Source organism: Trichechus manatus, unplaced genomic scaffold (assembly GCF_000243295.1).
Source record: "Trichechus manatus latirostris isolate Lorelei unplaced genomic scaffold, TriManLat1.0 scaffold00160, whole genome shotgun sequence".
NCBI lineage: Eukaryota > Metazoa > Chordata > Mammalia > Sirenia > Trichechidae > Trichechus > Trichechus manatus.
Genome location: NW_004444096.1, coordinates 5,739,692 through 5,760,608, shown reverse-complemented (window position 1 = coordinate 5,760,608; position 20,917 = coordinate 5,739,692). Strand labels below are relative to the sequence as shown.

General features: G+C 38.4%; 1 protein-coding gene across 7 annotated transcripts; it reads left to right on the top strand.

Moving 5' to 3' along the window:
- Nucleotides 1-3,338: 3,338 nt before the first annotated feature.
- CLEC7A (C-type lectin domain containing 7A) lies at nucleotides 3,339-19,172 on the top strand. 7 transcript variants are annotated; one of them, XM_023740623.1, is made up of 7 exons: nucleotides 3,339-4,068; nucleotides 5,742-5,840; nucleotides 10,632-10,769; nucleotides 11,909-12,060; nucleotides 13,389-13,507; nucleotides 13,749-13,933; nucleotides 18,513-18,647. In XM_023740623.1, exons 1-6 carry the CDS (start codon nucleotides 3,966-3,968, stop codon nucleotides 13,885-13,887), a joined length of 750 nt encoding a protein of 249 aa, XP_023596391.1. In that variant the 5' UTR covers nucleotides 3,339-3,965; the 3' UTR covers nucleotides 13,888-13,933; nucleotides 18,513-18,647. The 7 variants fall into 7 exon arrangements, with proteins under 7 accessions (XP_023596391.1, XP_023596393.1, XP_023596390.1 ...); XM_023740622.1 differs by having other exon boundaries at nucleotides 3,340-4,068; nucleotides 13,749-13,893; nucleotides 18,513-18,653; XM_023740625.1 differs by lacking the exon at nucleotides 18,513-18,647 and having other exon boundaries at nucleotides 10,632-10,691; nucleotides 13,749-14,287.
- The last annotated feature ends 1,745 nt before the right edge of the window (nucleotides 19,173-20,917 follow it).

Sequence of the window (20,917 nt, the reverse complement as noted above, 5' to 3'; positions counted from 1 at the left end):
AAACATATTTATTTTGAAAAGGTATTATTTTTTATATTTAATTCTGACAGCCGTCCAAGGGTGATAACCCATACTTTGTTATAATAATAGCAAGGAGATTTACTGAAGGTTCAAAAACAGTCTAGACTGGGGAAAACGTCTGATCACACAGAATGAAATACACACTTCCAAAAAGGTGAGGCAGTGAACACATGTTTAAAGAGTGAGAACAAGGAACCTAAAATGCATCCTTTGATTAGAGGCTACAAATTCAGATCAACATAAGGTGGGCTTACTGACAGAGGGAACAAGGAGGGGATTGGTTTAGAGTACGTATGTGGTCCCCTCCGATTGGTCACAGGGTGATAATGGCAGGGATATGAGGTAAAAACGGGCTGGAGAAGGGTGTGAAAGAACTTACTCAAGTGAAACTTTTCCAGTTGCCTCAGAAATTCAGACAACATTGGAGCTAAGGTTTTTTGTTTGTCTTCTTGAGACATTGTTTCTACATCTTTATCATGAAAGAAACACTTCTTGATACCATTTTGCACTAATGTGTTTGGGTCAAGATCCCCTCCTTGGGGTGAATACATTCCACATCCTGGCTTGACCACAGAGAGCAACAGCTCCTTATCCACCTGAGATTATCCATTCTAAGGTTGCTAAAGGCAGCAGGGGCCTGGGTAACTTCAGCTATTTCACTCTGGTCAAGGGGGCTTCAGGGTTTCTCCCTTACGGAGCAAACACTGCTGTAATAGCAGATTAATAGATCTAAGAATGAGACAGTGACAAAGGCAGGCTCACTTATTCAGAATACATTCCTTCAGTTCTTTTATTGATATAATATTCAACCTGACTCTTGTTCAATTAATTTTATTTTTAATTTATATAATGTGTTTTTCATTTCGAAGGACTCTTTGATCAGATTGCTCATTTTTCTTGCCAGACCATTTTTGTTTTACGGATCAAATGTTTTCATCAAATCCTACTGGGAATATGAATTATTTTTTTTTTTTTTTTTGCCTGTTTGCTTTTTTGCTTGAGTTGGTTTATTTTTCTCCTGTTTCTTACATTAATGTTTAAAAAAACCAAACTTGTTGCAGTCAAGTTGATTCCAACTCAGCAACCCTATAGGATAGAGTCGAACTGCCCCCTGGGGTTTCCAAGGAGCAGCTGGCAGATTTGAACTGCCAACCTTTTGATTAGCAGCCAAGCTCTTAACCACTGGCCACCAGGTCTCCGACATTAATGTTTAACAGGGAGTATTTTTCTCTGGATGTTTAGGCTGCCTCCCTTCCCTACCATTTTAAATGCTGAGAGTTTTCTTATTTTTCCAGTACGTCAAGTTTCACCGTTCTGTTGTTTGACTGACTCTCGCTGCCATCCAGTTGGTTCCGACTCACAGCAACCCTGCAGGACAGAGTAGAAATACACCATAGGGTTTCCAAGGCTGTAACTCTTTACTGAAGCAGACTGCCACATCTTTCTCCTGCTGAGTGGCTGGTGGGTTCAAACTGATGGCCTTTTAGTTAGCAGCCAAGCGCTTTAACCACTGCAACATCAGGGCTCCCAGAATAAAGAAGACTAAAGTTTATGCCTATTGAAATGTTCTTTGACAATTTAGAGAGTCAATTGTTTTTGCGGGATTGAGATTAAATAGAAGAATATAGTCATAGAGAACAGAAGTCATTTCATACAGAAAGACTCCATATGGAGGGACTGAACCAACAGGATAAAGCCAGCTTCTCCAGTTACTGCCTGGAAGAGGTGCTTCCCTCATAACTGTTCTTTGGTTCTATGTAGTAGGCTGACCTCCTGCGTTGAGCCCATTTATTCACTCTGTGAGTAATGCCGTGGTATTACCTGCTTTCTAAGGGCTCATCATAGAACTGAAATGCTGAAGAACGTTGCCATTATACCTCACTGCGGCTTTGTAGCACACCGACAAAAAGTTAGTAGAATTTTAATTTTCTGTGTCAACTTAGCTAGACTATGGTGCCCATGTTTTCGGACAAACACTCTTCTAGATGCTTTTATAAAGTAGTTACATGTGATTAAATTCGTTACATGCCTCAAGTAAAACAGATCACCCTCCATAATGTGGGTGGGCATCAACCAATCAATTAAAGGACATAAGAGCAAAAAGGGACTTTCTCTTAAAGTGTATTCTGCTTTCAGACTGTAAATAGACATTTTGCCAAAACCCCTTCATTCTTTACTCTTCCCTGTCACCTGACCTATGGATTTTGGGATGAAAGACTGCAGGAATCTCCAGACTGTTACCTGACCTACAGATTTTTAAATTGCCAGCCTCCACAATCATGTGAGTGAGCCAATTCCTTAAAATAAATCTCTCTCTCTGAAATATATATATATATATGAGGCATTCGTGGTTCAGTGGTAGAATTCTCACCTTTCATGTAGGAGATCCGGGTTTGATTCCTGGCCAGTGCACCTCACGCACAGCCAACACCCGTCTGTCAACAGAGGCTTGCATTTAGCTATGATGCTGAATAGGTTTCGTGGGGCTTCCAGACTAAGCCAGACTAGGAAGAAAAGTCTGGTGATCTACTTCTGAAAATTAGCCAGTGAAAATCTTACAGATCACTATGGTCTGATCCTGTTGTGTATGGGGTCGCCATGAGTTGAGGTCCGAATCAATGTCAGCTATAAGCAGTATCTGTATCTATACTTATAAAACCAAACCAAACTTGCTGCCATTGAGTCGATTCCAGCTCATAGCAACCCTATACCTATATCTGTATGTCTTCAGGATTCTGTTTCACTAGAAAATTGTGATTAAGACAGGGAGGAACCTACTTATTTACTCTCCGGTGAACTATCTTCCATTTCGATACATGTTAAACAGATGTCTCCTGCATTCTGCTCTCTTCAAAGTCTGGTAAATGGGTTGGACGTTTGTCTAGTTTCTAGCAATAATAAGTATTTTCCATATATTATTGATTTAATCATTACTAAGGAAATTGGAAGAGAGGAAAAAATCAAACACTTAATATTTCAGTCCCAAAACTCTCCAGAAGCTGTTAATTGCTACATAAACGTACAGAATGGTGAAGAAGGCAGGGTGGCCTAACAGAAAAGACTATGAATTTTGCAGCAAGAATGGACTTTACTTGGATTACTTGATCCACTTTTTTTTATTAGCTACTTAAACCTGAGAAAGGGACGAAATTTTCTATGCCTCAGTTTCTTCATTTGGAAATAGAAATAATAATACCTACAATATAGGCTCATTGAAAAACTGAGATTAAATGAGAAAGCATGTACAATGCACAGTACCTAGCACATTTAATTATTCAATAAATAATTACTACTTTGTGTGAATATTCCATGACAAATCCTGAGATATTTGATCCCTGTTGTTGTTACAATCATGCACCTCCTAATGGCATCCTTCCCACATTTATCTGTAGGTTTCCTTTATTAAGCAATAAGCTTCTACACAGGTATTCTTTACCACGTATTCCCAACTTCCTTATCAGTTAAAAGGTGGACACTCAATAAATGTTTACTGAATGAATATATGAATAAATGCATGAATGTGTAGTTATAATGAAGTCATGGTGAACGCAAGATACCAAAATTGTTTAACGGTTTGCATAGGCCAAGTCATTTAATGATGTCAAAATCAGTTGTGAGAATAATGAAGGCAGCGTGGGCCATAAATCTGTGCATTTTTATTTCATTAGTTGGAAACAAAGATCTGTCTACTATACGGCGTTGTAGTTGTCTTTGAGTCAGCAGTCCCAGAAATAGGATCTAAAGGTGCAAATGGGAAATTGCCACAGCAGAGTTTTCATTTCCTGCTTTTGAGTATCTGGTTGAACTACTCAAGCTGTTAAACCTGAGTAATAGTCTCTCCCACATGAGTTGACTCATAGATCCTCTTTTGTCCCCAGGCAGTTGTCTTAGAAAAGAAGAAAGAGCTCTCAAATGCTGTGTCTGTCCAAGGACTCAATAGAACAATGGAAAATCGTTCTAATTTAGAAAATGTGGATGAGGATGGATATACTCAGTTAGACTTCACCTCTCGAGACAGTGCCAGGAGACCTATTGTTTCAGAGAAAGGTAATTTTTCTTTCTTCCTTCAATACTTTCAACATCATCATCTAAAACACTTAAGTGAAGAAAATTTGAGACTTGTAATTTGTAGGACTTTTATTAATATGCTTTTCAATGTCAGGTTTTCAGAAGTCACTGAAGATCATTCGAATACGAGTTAAGCATTTGCTCATGGCAACCCAGATAGTAGCACTCAGTGCCGAATTATTAGTATTTAAATTAACTATATATGTTAACAAAATATTCAGAGTTTCTCTTTTCCTTAGGAATAGACACTTGAGCAGTGAGGAGTTGTAATAAATGCGGTGATGACAAAGATGAAGGAATTTCAATAGGAGTGGCTTATTGCTTTGTTGATAGAAAGGCGTAGATTGTAGAATGGAGGTCAAGGAAACTTAAAGAAGTGTATAAGAACAACATCAGAATATGGCAGCTAAGAAAGCCAACAACAACAACAGAAAAATATGGACGATCAGTAAGGAAAAGCACTGAGGGAAAAAGAACCTGTCATACTGAGGTAACATGGAAGTCACATGTCATGGAGTTTATAATCTTGATTTGTTGAAATGGAAGTCACATGTCATAGAGTTTATAATCTTGATTTGTTGTGATTCATGTGGTGTGAAATTGTTTTGGCTGTACTGATTTATTTAACTTTTAATCAAAAGGGAGTTCTTGGTATATCAGTGAAGGAAAATACACGTGTTAGAGGAAGAGATTCCTTTAGTGAGACGTGAGTCTTAAAACATAAGAAGGTGAAATATGAAGAAGGACATAAGAAAAAAACCTCTCTTCATAGAAATAGGGATTTAGCCTCCTCTATTAGTCTCCTATTTGAAAATTCTATGAAATGCTCTTATTACTTATTCTCAGTTAAAGGAAAAGATATGTTCTTGCTGTGCCAATATTTACACAAAACCAGGTTCCATGTAATATCGGGAGAGAGATTATTCACAGGTTTTGGCATAAGAATTTTTCTCTCTTCTGGTTTCTTGTAACTCTTCTTGCACAATTATTTTCTTCTCACTGCTTACACAATTCTTGAGTAATCTGTCGGGGAAGAGTGGAAAAAACTGGGTGAAGCAAGAGGTAGGAAGGGCACGTACGTGTTTACGTGTATGTATGGACAAACACTGAGTTACCTACAATGTGCTAGCAGTACCTGAACTACGTGCTTTTACAGGTGTAAGCCAATGCAATCCCCACAACCATCCATTGCAGTATTGCTAGTCCAGTTTTCAATAACCAGTAATGAAAAATCAGACGGAATAATTTGCTCAAGGTCCTGCAACAAATAAGTCAAAGGGAAGGTTCCATATTTTGGTTTTGCCACCCTTAGTAACCAGTGCTTTTCCTCTACATTAAGCTGCCTGCTTGAAGAATACGTGGGATTTCAGGATTCCTGGCAGTGTCAAGACCTATAGTTGACTTTGTGGAACTGAAATTAAAAATGTATACATATCAAAGCACTGTGCTCAGATTACATGTCCAGGGCCTGACTCTGCTAAAGGTATATGAAAAATGAAACTAGTACTAGATGATTAGGTTATCTAGGAAACAGCCACGAATGAATGGTTCCATTTAGAATTTGCCAGATTTTGATGAACTGTAGATGTAAAGAGCCCCTCAGTCCATCATCCTAGTTCTTCATTCAATTTCTTCTCTCTCTGTCCCCTCAGGAACTTGTTCTGCATCTCCTCACTGGCGTCTCATTGCTGTGACCTTGACGATCTTATTCTTGATAACACTGGTGGTAGCTGTGATTCTGGGCACCATGGGTGAGTACTGGTAGAGGAGATTAACACCAACAACTACTTTTAACGAACATTTATTACATGCCAGGCACTTGTGGAAGGGTTTGACATGCATAATTTCATTTAACCCTTACATTAACCCTACTGAGCGAGTGCTATTAATTCCCATCTTACTTACCAGGGAATTGAGAGACAGGGAGGTTATTTTACTTTTCCAGGGTCATAACCTGTTAGTGGTCGGGCCATGATTAGACATTTAAATAGGCTGTGTAAGAAGCTCAGCCTAAGCCACAATGCTCTACTACCTCCCTTAAATACAGTCGGTGTTCCGTATCCACTGGTATCCACTGGTTCCATATCCGTGGATTCAACCGACCACAGATCGAAAATATTTGAAAAAAACAGACTTCTTTTTCTTGTCATTATTCCTTAAACTATACAGTATAAGAACTATTTACATAGCATTTACACTGCATTAAGTATTATAAGCAATCTAATTTCTCTAGATTGCTTTTAATACTTAATACAATGTAAATTTTTCCACCACAGATGATTTCCACCAAATGTCTGTCAGTTTATCACACTGTGGTGGCTTGTGTATTGCTGTGATACTGGAAGCTTTGCTACCGGTATTTCAAATACCAGCAGTGACACCCTTGGTGGACAGGTTTTAGTGAAGCTTCCAAACTAAGACAGACTAGGAAGAAGGACCTGGCAGTCCACTTCTGAAAAAATTCGTCAGTGAAAACCTTATGAATAGCAGCTGAACATTGTCTCCTATAGTGCTGGAAGATGAGCCCCTCATGTTGGAAGGCACTCAGAATACGACTGGAGAAGAGCTGCCTCCTCAAAGTAGGGTGGACTTTAATGGCGTGGATGGAGTCAAGGTTTCAAGATTTTCATTTGCTGATGTGGCACAACTCAAAATGAGAAGAGACAGCTGCAAACATCCATTAATAATCGGAACATGGAATATGACGTATGAATCTATGAAAACTGGAAGTCATCAAAAATGAAATAGAGTGCATTAACATCAATATCCCAGGCACTGGTGAGCTGAAACGGATTGGTATTGGTCGTTTTAAATCAGACAATCATATGGTCTATTATGCCGGAAATAACAAATTGAAGAGAAATGGGCATTCTGTTTTTTGTCAGAAAGATCTATCCTGAAGTACAACTATGTCAGTGACAGGATAATATCCATACAGCTACAAGGATGACCAATTAATACAACAGCTATTATTCCAATGTATGCATCAACCACTAAGGCCAAAGATGAAGAAGTTGAAGATTTTTACCAACTTCTGCAGTTGAAATTGATCAAACATGCAATCAAGATGCATTGATAATTACTGCTGATTGGAATGCACAAGTTGGAAACAAAGGAGAAGGATCAGTAGTTGGAAAATATGGCCTTGGTGATAGAAATGATGCTGGAGATCACATGATAGAATTTTGCAAGCCAATGATTTCTTCACTGCACTTGCCTTTTTTCAACAACATAAACGGTGGCGACTACATACATGGACCTCACCAGATGGAATACAGAGGAATCAAATCGACTACATCTGTGGAAACAGACGATGGAAAAGCTCAATATCATCAGTCAGAATAAGGTCAGGGGCCAACTGCAGAACAGATCATCAATTGCTCATATGCAAGCTGAAGTTGAAACTGAAGAAAATTAGAACAAGTCCACGAGAGCCAAAGTATGACCTTGAGTATATCCCACCTGAATTTAGAGACCATCTCAAGAATAGATTTGACCCATTGAACACTCATGACTGAAGACCAGATGAGTCGTGGCATGACATCAAGGACATCATACGTGAAGAAAGCAAGAGGTCATTAAAAAGACAAACAAGAAAGAAAAGACCAAAAGGGATGTCAGAAGAGACTCTGAAACTTGCTCTTGAATGTTGAGTAGTTAAAGTGAAAGGAAGAAATGATGAAGTCAAAGAGCTGTATAGAAGATTTCAAAGGGTAGCTCCAGAAGACAAAGCAAAGTATTAAAAGGACATACGCAAACACCTAGAGATAGAAAACCAAAAGGGAAGAACACACTAAGCATTTCTCAAGCTGAAAGAACTGAAGAAAAAATTCCAGCCTCGAGTTGCTGTACTGAAGGATTCTATGGGGAAAATATTAAACGACACAGGAAGCATCAAAAGAAGATGAAAAGAATACACAGGGTCACTGTACCAAACAGAATTGGTCAGTGTTCTACCATTTCAAGAAGGGGCATATGATCAAGAACTGATGGTACTGAAGGCATTGGCGAAAAACAAGGCTCCAGGAACTGACGGAATATCAACTGAGATGTTTCAACAAACAGATGCAGCACTGGAAGTGCTCACTTGTCTATGCCAATAGGTCAAGAAATTTGGAAGACAGCTACCTGGCCAACCAGCTGGAAGAGATCCATATTTATGCCTATTCCCAAGAAAGGTAATCCAACAGAATGTGGAATTATCAAGCAATATCATTAATATCACATGCAAGTAAAATTTTGCTGAAGATCATTCAAAAACGGCTGCAACAGTATATCCACAGGGAACTGTCAGAAATTCAAGCCCGATTCAGAAGAGGACGTGGAACAAGGGATATCACTTCTGATGTCAGACAGATCCTGGCTGAAAGCAGATAATACCAGAAAGATATTTATCTGTGTTTTATTGACTATGCTAAGGCATTTGACTGTGTGGATCATAAGAAATTATGGATAATATTGCGAAGAATGGGAATTCCAGAACACTTAATTGTGCTCATGAGGAACCTCTACATGGATCAAGAGGCAGTCATTCGAACAGAACAAGGGGATACTGCATGGTTTAAAGTCAAGAAAAGTGTGTGTCAGGGTTGTATCCTTTTCACCATTCCTGTCCAATCTGTATGCTCAGCAAATAATTCGAGAAGTTCAATTATATGAAGAACGGGGCATTAGGATTGGAGGAAAACTCATTAGCAAACTGTAATATGCCGATGACACAGTCTTGCTTGCTGAGAATGAAGAGGGCTTGAAACATTTACTGATGAAGATCAAAGACTACAGCCTTCACTATGGATTGCACCTCAACGTAAAGAAAACAAAAATCCTTACAACTAGACCAGTAAGCAACATCATGATAAATGGAGAAAAGATTGACGTTGTCAAGGATTTCATTTTACTTGAATCCACAATCAATGCCCATGGAAGCAGCAGTCAAGAAATCAAACAGTGGATTGCACTGGGCAAATCTGCTGCAAAAGACCTCTTTAAAGTGTTGAAAAGCGAAGATGTCAGATTGAAGACTAAGGTGCCCCTGACTCAAGCCGTGGTGTTTTCAATCACCTCATATGCATGCGAAATCTGGACGATGAATAAGGAAGACCAAAGAAGAACTGACGCCTTTGAATTGTGGTGTTGGTGAAGACTACTCAATATACCAAGAAAGGTAATCCAACAGAATGTGGAATTATCAAGCAATATCATTAATATCACAAACAAGTAAAATTTTGCTGAAGATCATTCAAAAACGGCTGCAACAGTATATCCACAGGGAACTGTCAGAAATTCAAGCCCGATTCAGAAGAGGACGTGGAACAAGGGATATCAAAAGAATGAACAAAACCAGAATGCTCCTTAGAAGCAAGGATGGCGAGACTACGTCTCACATACTTTGGACATGTTATCAGGAGGTATTAGTCCCTGGAGAAGGACATCATGCTTGATAAAGTAGACGACCAGCAAAAAGAAGACCCTCAATGAGACGGACTGACTCAGTGGCTGCAACAATGGGCTCAAGCATACCAACAATTGTGAGGATGGCACAGGACTGGGCAGTGTTTTGTTCTGTTGTGCACGGGGTTACCAGGAGTCAGAACTGACTCGATGGCACCTAACAACAACACGTCTGGGTGTACCTGGAATTGTCTGAGGTGACTAGGAATGTGTGAGTCACTTACTAAGTACTACGTACGTGTTTTATGATAGATGAATAAATTTCTTTAGATTTTATCTCATGTGTTCTGGTCTCAGTAAAGTATTTTTCTGCCTTCAGAGAGTCTTCATCAGATTCGTTAATTAGTCAATTGTTTATTGAGTGTATTCTGCTATAGGCACTCAAGGAGCTAACATTTATAAATAACAGAAGGCAGATGAAAGGATTATTGCTAGTTTAGATCTATCGTTACTCCTATCATGATCCTTTCTTCCATTTGCCTCTTGCTGCCTCCATCATTTTCTTTCTTTTCTACCTGTTTCATTTCTCTCCTTTCTCACAGCACCTCCTTTATGGAAGTTACTTAGCCTCCCTATCTATCGTCTATCCATCCATCCATCCATCTGTCCATCCATCCATCCATCCATACGTACATACATCCTTCCATCCAACTGTCGGTCGGTCTGTCTGTCTGTCTATCTATTAATGTATCTATCAATCTCTCACTCATCTTCACCTCCCCACCAGCAATTTATCTTTTACTTATCATTAATCAGGAGCCCTGGTGGTGCAGTGGTTAAGCACTCAGCTGCTAACTGAAAGGCGGGCCGTTCAAACCCACCAGCCCATTCCGTGGGAGAAAGATGTGGCAGTCTGCTTCCATAAAGTTTTACAACCTTAGAAACCCTACAGGGCGGTTCTACTGTAGGATTTTGCTATGAGTCGGAATGGACTTGATGGCAATGGATTTGGGCTTTTTTTTGTATCATTATTCAATAATGTATTCCTTTATATCCCCACACAACAAACAGATGGGTTTAGGAATTTTACTTTTCGAATATAGTGGAATGACTTTTTTTTTTTTTCACATTATTGTTGTTGGTATATGAAGCTATTGGGAGATCCATCTCAGGGAGCAACCCAGTGGAGAACATCAGCTTTCCATCAAGAGGTAACCAGAACCACAGCCAACCTACACGATCATCTTTAGAATACAGTGTGTCTCCGATGAAGGCTCTCCCAACCAGAGGCAAGGGCCCAGTTAAAGGATTTGTGGAATTCTTGATTTCAGAGGGTTCATTCTTGGTGGGAAGGCCTTGGACAGAGGGGTGAGGAGATTACTCTTACATCCAGTGATTGTACATTCCGAAGTCATACTTATCGGTATTATCGCAGTGCCCTGTCACACAGGCATCATAAATACCCCGTGCACTTGGCTGAACATTCCTAACTAAGTTGGTTTATTTTTCCAAATCGGTAACTGATTGATCACTAGTTATGTGTGCAGGCCTATAGAAGATTTTATAGTTTTACACATATGAAAGAAATGTGTTCTTTCCCCTTAAGGAAATGACATTTTAAAATGGTACAGTTAGAATAGGAAATAGAGCGTCAAAAACGATGTTCTATTTTAAAGGGAAGGAAAGAGGGAAAGAAAAAAGAAGGTAAAATGTTGCCAAGAAATAAGATATTAGAAATATACAAAGCAGATAGGCCTAATAGTTATGTTCCTAGAAACTTGGGTTTGTTTTTATAGTTAATCATATAATTTCATTGATTTGCCTTCCAATTTTAAATGCACATGACATCTACTTCTAATTACATCACAATTAACTGTGACTTAGTATTTTAACTTCAATTTTCTGAACTTAAGCCTGCATCTCCTCACTATTTTTTACCAAGTAGCTAATAAAATATAACAGCGTTACTCTGTAGTGTGAATAATTGCCCTTGCGCTTTTCTCATTTTAGAAGCTGTGTTCTGAAACGGCTCTCATACCTATAAAATAATTTAAATAACATGAGGTTGCTTTGTGTACCTCAGTGAGTGATTTTGGGTGGACTTATACTAGGAAGATACTGAGAAATCCGAGAGTGCTGGGTTGAATTTCAAGGAGCAGAAGGCAGGGAGAGGAGGCTTGGCTGTCTAAAACACTGTTTACAGTTACTCAACTCATATTTACTTTTTTATTTTAAGTGATTGGGGATATTCAATGCGGTCTCTTCAGTAAAATCGTATTTCTGTAGTTCGGAGTAAAAATGAAACATATTAATGGCAATTCAGTGATTATTTATTAAGTGTCCTCATGATTTATATGTAAATGGTGCTTGCACTGACAGAGTGAATTAGTGTGATATGAACCTCATGATACTTATATTTTGTTTACAGGAGCTTTTTCCAGCCCTTGTCCCCCTAACTGGATTATACATGAGAAGAGCTGTTATCTCTTTAGAAAGTCACAGGATTCCTGGGACAGAAGTAAAGGGCAATGTTTTCAGCTGGGCTCTAGTCTCCTGAAGATAGACAGCTCAAAGGAACTGGTGAGTAAAGACTTCAGTCATATTTATGTGTGGTTTATTTTGAGCGGGACAATAGAGAGCGATGATACGGAGGTTATAAACATTTTTAGCATCTCTGTGATTAACATCAAGTGCATAATACGTTCTTTTATTTGTAAATGAATTAATTTTAAAGGCATTCACTTTAAAACAAATACTTTTAAACACATTCCACATTTGTATGACTATAATAATCACACCACTGCTGATTTTTGTGAGTCTAGATTCCAATTTACAAATTGGGTGGAGTAAAACAAAATTCTTCCCCCTGTCATCATAATTATTGAGAAAAATGCCAGCTGTGAAGACATGCATTTAGAAATCATTTATTCTTTGCAAGGTACTGAGGAAAACAAAGATGTTTAAAACACGACCTGGCTATTGCAATGCTCATATAATTTGCAAGAAAAAAAGAAACAACCCAACAGATGTCAAAACTTTTATATGTGGTATTAGCAAAAGATGCTACAGGAGTTAAAGACAGCGAGCCCTGTGGACATAAAAAGCTTTACAGAAAAAGTGAGATTTTACAGTGAATCATCATGAATCATGAATGAAGTGTAGAATTGGATGAGCCGTCCAAAGGGCTAATAGTCAGAAAGCATTCTGTACTATAAATCTAAGTCATTCTAGAACTTCTACATCTATTTTGGCTACCCTCAGATTTTTTGTGTCTGTCCTGTCTTACCCAAGAGTTGTTGTCCACATTAAAGAGAATGAAAGTCAATATATGGCAAAGAAAGTGCATTGGACTGGAAGTCTGTCTGGCTTTTAGACTGGTCTGTCACTGCCACTAAGTTATCCTATATTTGTCAACAATTTAAATACTATTGTTGAACCTCAGGTTGCCTTCAGGGCACAGTCCCAAAGAGTGGGACTAAATTATTTTAAGTTGTCATCCAACTCTGAGAAGTGTTTCTGGACAAAGGTAGTGGGAATTTATATTTTCAAATTGAAGGGAAGGTAGTGGCCTCTGTCATCCATGGAAATTACCTAGGGGGCCTGTCATCCTTGAGCTTTGTCAGATAGGTTGAATGGAGGCAGTGCAATCTTGACATCTTGAATTTATTCTATCCTGGAAAATTAAATAATAATGACTGAAGAAATGAAATATGCCTTCCAGATACTCAACGATATCCAAGAACTGACTCTTCTCTCTAAGTTGATGCCAGTTTATATGTGCTTTCTTCTACCAAAAAGACTCAATCGGTGTCTCTTTCTCAATGTCTAAAATAAGAGTCTCTCTCTCATTCTTTTCTTTCTTTTTGATGTACATATGTCTCTATGTTTTTATTTGTATTTCCCTACAGGAATTTATAATAAAGCAAGTGTCTTCCCAACCTGATAATTCATTTTGGATAGGGCTTTCTCGCCCTCAGACTGAGGAACCATGGCTCTGGGAAGATGGTTCAAAGTTCTCTTCAAACTTGTAAGTATCTGGAGAGACAAAGGTTCATCCCCTTTCTCAGAGAGGTAAAAGTATATGCAGCAGTTACAAACCTGATTTGCTGGTCATCTGTGAGAAAGAGAGAAATACAAAGACTGACACGGGTGAGAGAGAGAAGAAAGAGTGAGGGGAAAAAAGATGAAGAAGAAGGGGACGGAGTCAAAAGGAGCCGAGAGGTGCTTTGGTACGATCAATACAGGTATCTCCTCGTGTTTCTTACCAGGAGGGCATTTGACATCTGTTTGAAGTTGTCCAGTCAAGCAGCCATCACTGTTGCTCTGTGCAACACTGTTGTTAAGAACATGGGCTTTGAAGTCAGGTCGAAGCTCGAATCAATGATTGGCCACTCAACGATTGTGTGACACTGGGTAAATTGCTTAACTTCTCTGATCCTCACTTTCCTCATCTGTAAGTAACCATCAAAAGAGTAACTACCTCTTAAAATTGTGACATAAAGGAGATCAAAGTCAAGTCACTTAGCACATTGCCTTGCACATAGTAAGTGCTTGCTACATGCTTATTATTAATTTAAAAAGCAACCATATTTCACTTTGTAGAAAGTTCTTTCGGTATTATTTCACATTTACATGATTGCAAAATTTTCTTTATACTGTGTTGAAGTCTTCCTCCCTGAAATTGTCAAACGTTTTCTTTTTAATATCTGTATAATATAAAGTTATATCCCCCTTTTAAGTTCCTATTGATGTTCTGTGTGCGTACATACACCTCTTTTTTTTTTTTTTCCTTAAATCTCACCAGGAGCTTTTCAATTTAATTAGTCTTCTCAAAGAAACAATTTTCAACCCTTTTTCTATTATCTCTTCCATTAATTTTAGCTCTCATATTTATTATTTCCTTTCATCCAATGTCTTTGGACCGAATTTGCTATTCTTTCTCTGAGTTCTTGTAATGCATCTTTGCTCATGAATTTCAGCCTTCTTTTGCTCGAGAATATGCATTTAAGTTTATAATTTTAATGTATTTTCATTATAATTCAGTTCAAAATGCTTTCTAATTTCGGTTGGAATTGTTCTTTGGCTCATGGGTTATTTAGATATGTATTTCTTAACTTATAAACATGGGTATACCCAGTAATTCTTTTGTTTTAGTTTTCAGGCCTAATTTCATTGTGGTCAGAGAACATATCAGTATGATTGCAATTCTCTGAGTTTTATCTGCTAATTCTTCCCACAATGAGAGAATTGCATTAAGATCGTCCAAGTGTTTGTGGATTTTTAAATTTCTACTTATAGTGCTGTTAACATTTTATTTGAATGTGTTGAAGTCATGTTCTTAGGCGCATATAAAGAATTATCTCTTGCTGATGTAAGGCCCGTTCCACGTTACATTTTCTTTTCTTTCTTTCCTCTATTTGGTCTGATTTAGTACTTTGTATTATTTCGTCTTTTCTTCTGTTAGTAGGTAATTTACTCTTTTACTATTTTTTAGTAGTTACCATAGCGATCAAGGAGCCCTGGTGGTGCAGTGGTTAAGAGCTCAGCTGCTAACCCAAAGGTCAGCAGTATGAATTCACCAGCCGCTCCTTGGAAACCTTATGGGGGTAGTTCTACTCTGTCCTGTAGGTTTGCTATGAATTGGAATGGACTCAACAGCAGTGGGTTTGGTTTGGGTTTTTCTAGAGATGAAAACATGTATTCTTCACTCACCAAAGTCTAATATATTGGAATTTATATGCTCTTCCTGGACAATATAAAAACCTTAGAACACTGTTTACTCTGTTTATAACCCCATCCCCAGTGTACAGGCTATTATTGTTGTGTATTTTAATTCTAAGACACAAATTTTTTTCATATACTAATAGCTCTAAAATTGGGGTATATCTTACAACTGATGTCCTTTTATAATCACTGCAAGCCTGGACTGAAGTTGAACTCTCTCAAAAAGAATTGGCATTTGTTTCTCTCAATCAACTAGGGGCACAGCAAACCTAAGAATACTTTAAATTGAATATTTTGTTTGGAATTTTTTCTTCTGCATTGGTATTATAAATTAAGAGAGCAAAACTGTGTGAATACCAGCTTGTGATTCAATTCCCAGGGGGATATAACCTTTGCCTCCCACCCTCCACCTTGTGGTAAGATTGAAACATACACGCTTCATTTTCTGTGTGCTAGTTTTATTTTTCATTTACTCTTACACCAAAACAGCCCTTTGTTGTCCAACTTTTGCAAGGTATACTATTACAATTTCCATCCTGTTATTTCACAGTACTAGATTAAATGATGCTGTGTCTTACAATTGATGACATCTTGAATTCCGTAAAAATGTGGGCCTCGGAGACACTATGCAGAAGGTTTCCGCTGACCAATTTTTTCGGAAGTAGATTGCCAGGTCCTTCTTCCCAGTCTGTTTTAGTCTGGAAGCTCTGCTGAAGTCTGTCCACCATGGGCAACCCTGCTGTTACCTGAAATACGGCGCAGGACCTGGCAGTGTTTCATTCTGTTGCACATGGGGTCGCTGTGGCTCGGAACCAACTTGATGGCATTAACAACAGGGAACACTAGATTTATAATGTTCTGGAGTCGGTGTTCATCTAGATTTGCCCATATATTCCTGGTTTCTGTTGTTTCTTATTCTTCTCTGTCTCTCCTACCTTCCAATTTGAATTATTTTCCTTTTGCCTGAAGAACACTCTCTAATATTTCCTTGAGATTGCGTCTACTGGCGTTGAAGCCCTTCAGTGTTTGTCTAAAAATACTTTTATTTCAGTTTTTCTAAAAGATGTTTTCATTGCACTTTTTTTCTGGTTTTTATTGCTGCTGTTGAGAGGTCAGCAGTTTGAACATAATGTATCTTTTTAATCTGACGTGTTTCTTCAGTTTGGGAAAATTTTCAACCATTCCAGTTTCCAGTTGTCATGAAGTGGATTCCAACATATGACGACCCAAATGTGTCAGAGTACAACTGTACTCCATAGGCTTTTTAATGGCTGATTTTTCCAAGTAGATCACCAGGCCTTTCTTCCAAGGCACCTCTGGGGGGACTCGAACATTCAACCTTTCACTTAGCATCTGAATGTGTTAATCAGTTGCACCACCCAAGAATTCTTTCAGCCATAGTTGTTTTAAATATTGCCTCTTCCTGTCTTCCTTCCCTTCTTCTGGGATTCCAGTTACCTGCATGATAGACCTTTTAATAATACTGTATATGTCTCTTAAACTGTTTCATTTTTCATCCATTTTTTTCTCTTCTTGCTTTAATCTAGATATTTATTTCTCACATTATCTCTAGCTAATAAGCCGTTAAAAGCATCCATTAGATTCTTAATTTTGGTTCTTGAATTTTTAAGTTCTATAATTTCTACTCAGTTCTTTTCAAATCTAACATGTCACAATATTGTCTTTTAACTTCTAGAACACACTGAGCATAGTTACTTTAATGTCTACATCTGACAATTCCAGTATTTTATACTCATATTTGTCTGTTTCTATTATATTTTCTCCTATTTTTCATTCATGCTGATTTGTTTTCTTATACGCTTGATTATATTTGATAGTTTGCTGAACACTGTATCTTAAAATGTTTGCAGAATTAATTTAAAGTTACGGGGTAGCTTTTCATTTGCTTCTGGCAGGCACTATTGGGTATGAGCAGTACAAACTGCTGAGTGTGACAACGTTTTGATTTGGTGGGTGGCTGAGCTCAGCTGCTAACCAGAAAGTCAGCAGTTCGAATCCACCAGCCCTCCTTGGAAACCCTATGGGGCAGTTCTACTCTGTCCTATAGGGTTGCTGTGATTCGGAATCGCCTCAACAGCATCTGGATTGGTTTTGATTTTTTAACTATTTTACTTGCAGTAGCCCAAGCACAGTGAATTTATTAACAGTCTTAAAAATATATGTATATTTCTTTCTTTTCTATAACACTAATTAGTCCTGAGTTTTCCTTTGTCGTTTTAAACATATGACTAGAGAACTCTTCCAGAGTCACAAGAGCGGTCCCGAATCATCGTTCTGATATGTCACCACTCTTTGGTTTCCTAGTTGGTGGTGCACTTAGTCTGGCTCTCCATACGAAAGAACTTGGATGTCAAGTGCCATGTGGGGAGAAGACAGCTTACCAGAGTTTTCCCTGAGGCTTGTATCAAAAGGTGTTCATGGCCTTAGCCTACGTCATTTCTCCAATAGATGCTCTCATTCCTCTGACCTCAGAGACAGAAAGAAGAAAGAGATACCGAAGGCAGAGTACCAGACCATTCCCTTTCCCTGAGGCTGTGTGATGTCCTTCGAGATTGAGGGATAATTATCATAAATGTCAATCATTGGATTGTAGTATAATTCTACCTTCAGGGTACGTTACTATACGCAGAGTTGTTTCTCTTTCCTTTAAGTGGCCTTGGTATCTGTGAGTCTTTCTTTAATTCTAGATCCCTTTTAACGTTTAACTCTTGCTGCTTGGTTTACTCGCTAAGTCTACCCAACAATAATTTCACTAGTCTGTTCCTTGATTTTATAAACATCCAGGTAAGAGGCAAAAAATAAGTCAATAAACTTCTATGGAATATGCAATGGCTTTTCTTTTGTGCCAGAAGCTTGATTTACTTTATCCAACTAGTAAGCTTTCTTGAAAAACAATTGAGTTCTTTTCTGCCTAATAATGGAGACTATTCTCTTAGCGGAGTCCTGCTGGCACAGTAGTTAAGAGCTCAGCTGCTAACCAAAGGGTCGGTAGTTTGAATCCACCAGTCGCTCCTTGGAAACCCTATGGGGTCCTCCTACTCTGTCCTATAGGGTTGCTATGAATTGGAATCTACTCAACAGTAACAGGTTTGGTTTTGGGGTTTTGTTTTTTTTTTAATTCTCTTATCACTTTAGAACCAATACAATCTAAATTCAACATGTGTTTTTTAATAAGGTAGACACTTTAGAAACTCTTTGCATTGATATCCTTGCCAATTTATTTCAGCATTATATACAGAGCATCCCTATGTTTGCCCTAATGACCTTTTTATATATTATTTTAACAGGTTTCAAATAAGAAGTACAGTTAACCATGAAAACTTACCTCACAACTGCGTATGGATTCACGTGTCAATCGTTTATGACCAACTCTGCAGTGTCCCCTCATACAGTATCTGTGAGAAGACAATTGTAAAATAATGGGGAGGGAGTAGAGGAGGGCAGCGAAATGGGAAGGTAAATACTGAAAATGGTAAGAGGCACAACCACCCCAACAAGCTTTATTATCTTAGCTGAGAGACACAATGAAGAGGCTGCTATTTCTATATATACCCACCAGTATTATGTTTTAGTTATAGAGCCCCGGAGATGGAGTCAGGGCAGCTGAGCTTGAATTTTTCTTCTATCATTGACTTAGCATTTACCTGGGCTAAACCACAAATCCTTTGTGTTTCAAGGGAATATTAATTTCTGACTCTATCAGAGTCTTTTTTTATCCTCAAAAAAAAAAAACATTATTATATTAGGCACTGTGTGTTTCCATGTTGCTCCTCAACTTCTAGTAGTATTTCGGACACGGGTGGAGTACACAATGTATTTCTAAATGGCTAAATGAAGAAATGGGAATAATCCTCACTGCAATCAGAGCAAATCTACTATTTTCTACATGATCATAACCATGATCATCATCAATAAACTGCAACACCATCCTGTCCCCTCCCCCCCAATTAAATATCCCAGAGAGTATGTCTGCAACATTTCTGATCAATAGGCTTCTGTAGCGCATTGGAAACCCTGGTGGCATAGTGGTTAAAGAGTTCCGCTGCTAAAGAAAAGGTCGCTCTCCTTGGAAACCCTATTGGACAGTTCTACTCTGTCCTATGGGGTTGCTATGAGTCAGAATCAACTGGATGGCGATGATTTTTTTTTTTTTTCGTATAATGTGAAATTGTAGGGCTACCGCTTTTACAGGAGATGTCTCCTTTTTAAATTATATCAAAAAATAAATAAAATCGAGTGATGGATATAAAGAAGTAACCAATCCCATTGACCAGAAATATTAAAATTTTGGAACCCAAAACATGCTTTCGTTTATTAATTTTTATGATTACTATTTTTCAGTTTTTACCAATTCCCAAGTCATTACTGTAAAAATGTGTTACTGAAATGTAACTAGGTATTATGGATTGAACTGTGTCCCCTAACAATTTGTGTTGTAAATCCTAACCTCCTACCTGTGGTTCTAATTCCCATTTGGGAGTGGGTTGTCTTTGTTATGTTAATGAGACAGGATTAGTGGAGGGTGTGTTTTGAGTCAATCTCTTTTGAGATACAGAAGAGATTAAATAGACAATCAAGAAGCAGAGATAGGGGAAGACAGATGCCAAGCCACGTGATCGCACAGGAGCAGAAGCTCAAAGAGACAAGGATCTTCCTCCAGAGCCAACAGAGAGCGAATCTTCCCCTAGAGCCAGCATCCTGAGTTGGGACTTCTAACCTCCTAAACTGTGAGAAAATAACTTCTGTTTTGAAAGTCACCATTTGTGGTATTTCTTTTATAGCAGCACTAGATAACTAAGACACTAGGCTCCTCCGTGTATGATTTGTATCTGTTTCTCTCTCTTAATTTTCCCATTGGTGCTGTTTTTATTTCCAGTGGGGATTTCCATATTATTTGGGAGGCATTCACAGCCCTCCCGGGCCGATTAATATATGAACAGAAATTGTGTCAAGTTCATTAAAGTTGCTTATCAAAGAGTCTTTGGCCTCCTAATTGTGTGCCTGTGTGTAATAATCACTCTCGTAATTTGCCCTCTCCTCAAAAGTGACGATGAATTGGGCAATGGCGAGGAGATACGTGGTGTGGATAGTTCTCTGTGGAAGAATAAATTTGAGAGCTTAAATATTTTTAAAAATTTAAGAGAATGTGTAGATTTTGAATGAAATTAGTATCACTATTCTATTACATTGACTATTGCTTTTACTATACAAACATGTTGTGACTACTGAAAAAAATGTGAAAAGAATAGAGATAATCGCGACCAGGAGAAGAAAGAACACGCGTAAGTGGTTTAAGTGGTCAACCATGTCACAAAGTGTGGAGGTGAAGAGACACCATGTATTTTAATGTCGGTTTTGGTTCTGTAGATTCTCAGAATGGGGTAGATGAGTCCAAGAAAAATAATTGTGGATGCTGGATATCAAGGCTGTACGACTTCAGAACAGCACGCTGGGCAATAATAAGCCTGGTGGCGCAATGGTTAAGTGTTTGGCTGCTCATCAAAAGGGGGGTGGTTGGAACCCACCAGCTGCTCCGCAAGAGAAAAGACCAGATGATCTGCTCACATAAAGATTACAGCGTAGGAAACCCTAGGGGGCGGTTCTCCTCTGTCCTATAGGGTTGTATGAGTCAGAATGGACTCAAGGGCACCCCACTGCAGCAAGAGGTAAAGGCACGAGTATGCCAAAGATG

What these genes read in the sequence shown, in the direction of transcription:
- CLEC7A (XM_023740622.1), top strand. Translation starts at nt 3,966, where the DNA reads ATGGAAAATCGTTCTAATTTAGAAAATGTGGATGAGGATGGATATACT. An exon ending in ACCTATTGTTTCAGAGAAAG is followed by an intron (nt 4,069 to 5,741) that starts GTAATTTTTCTT and finishes CTGTCCCCTCAG; the next exon opens with GAACTTGTTCTGCATCTCCT. An exon ending in TAGACAGCTCAAAGGAACTG is followed by an intron (nt 12,061 to 13,388) that starts GTGAGTAAAGAC and finishes ATTTCCCTACAG; the next exon opens with GAATTTATAATAAAGCAAGT.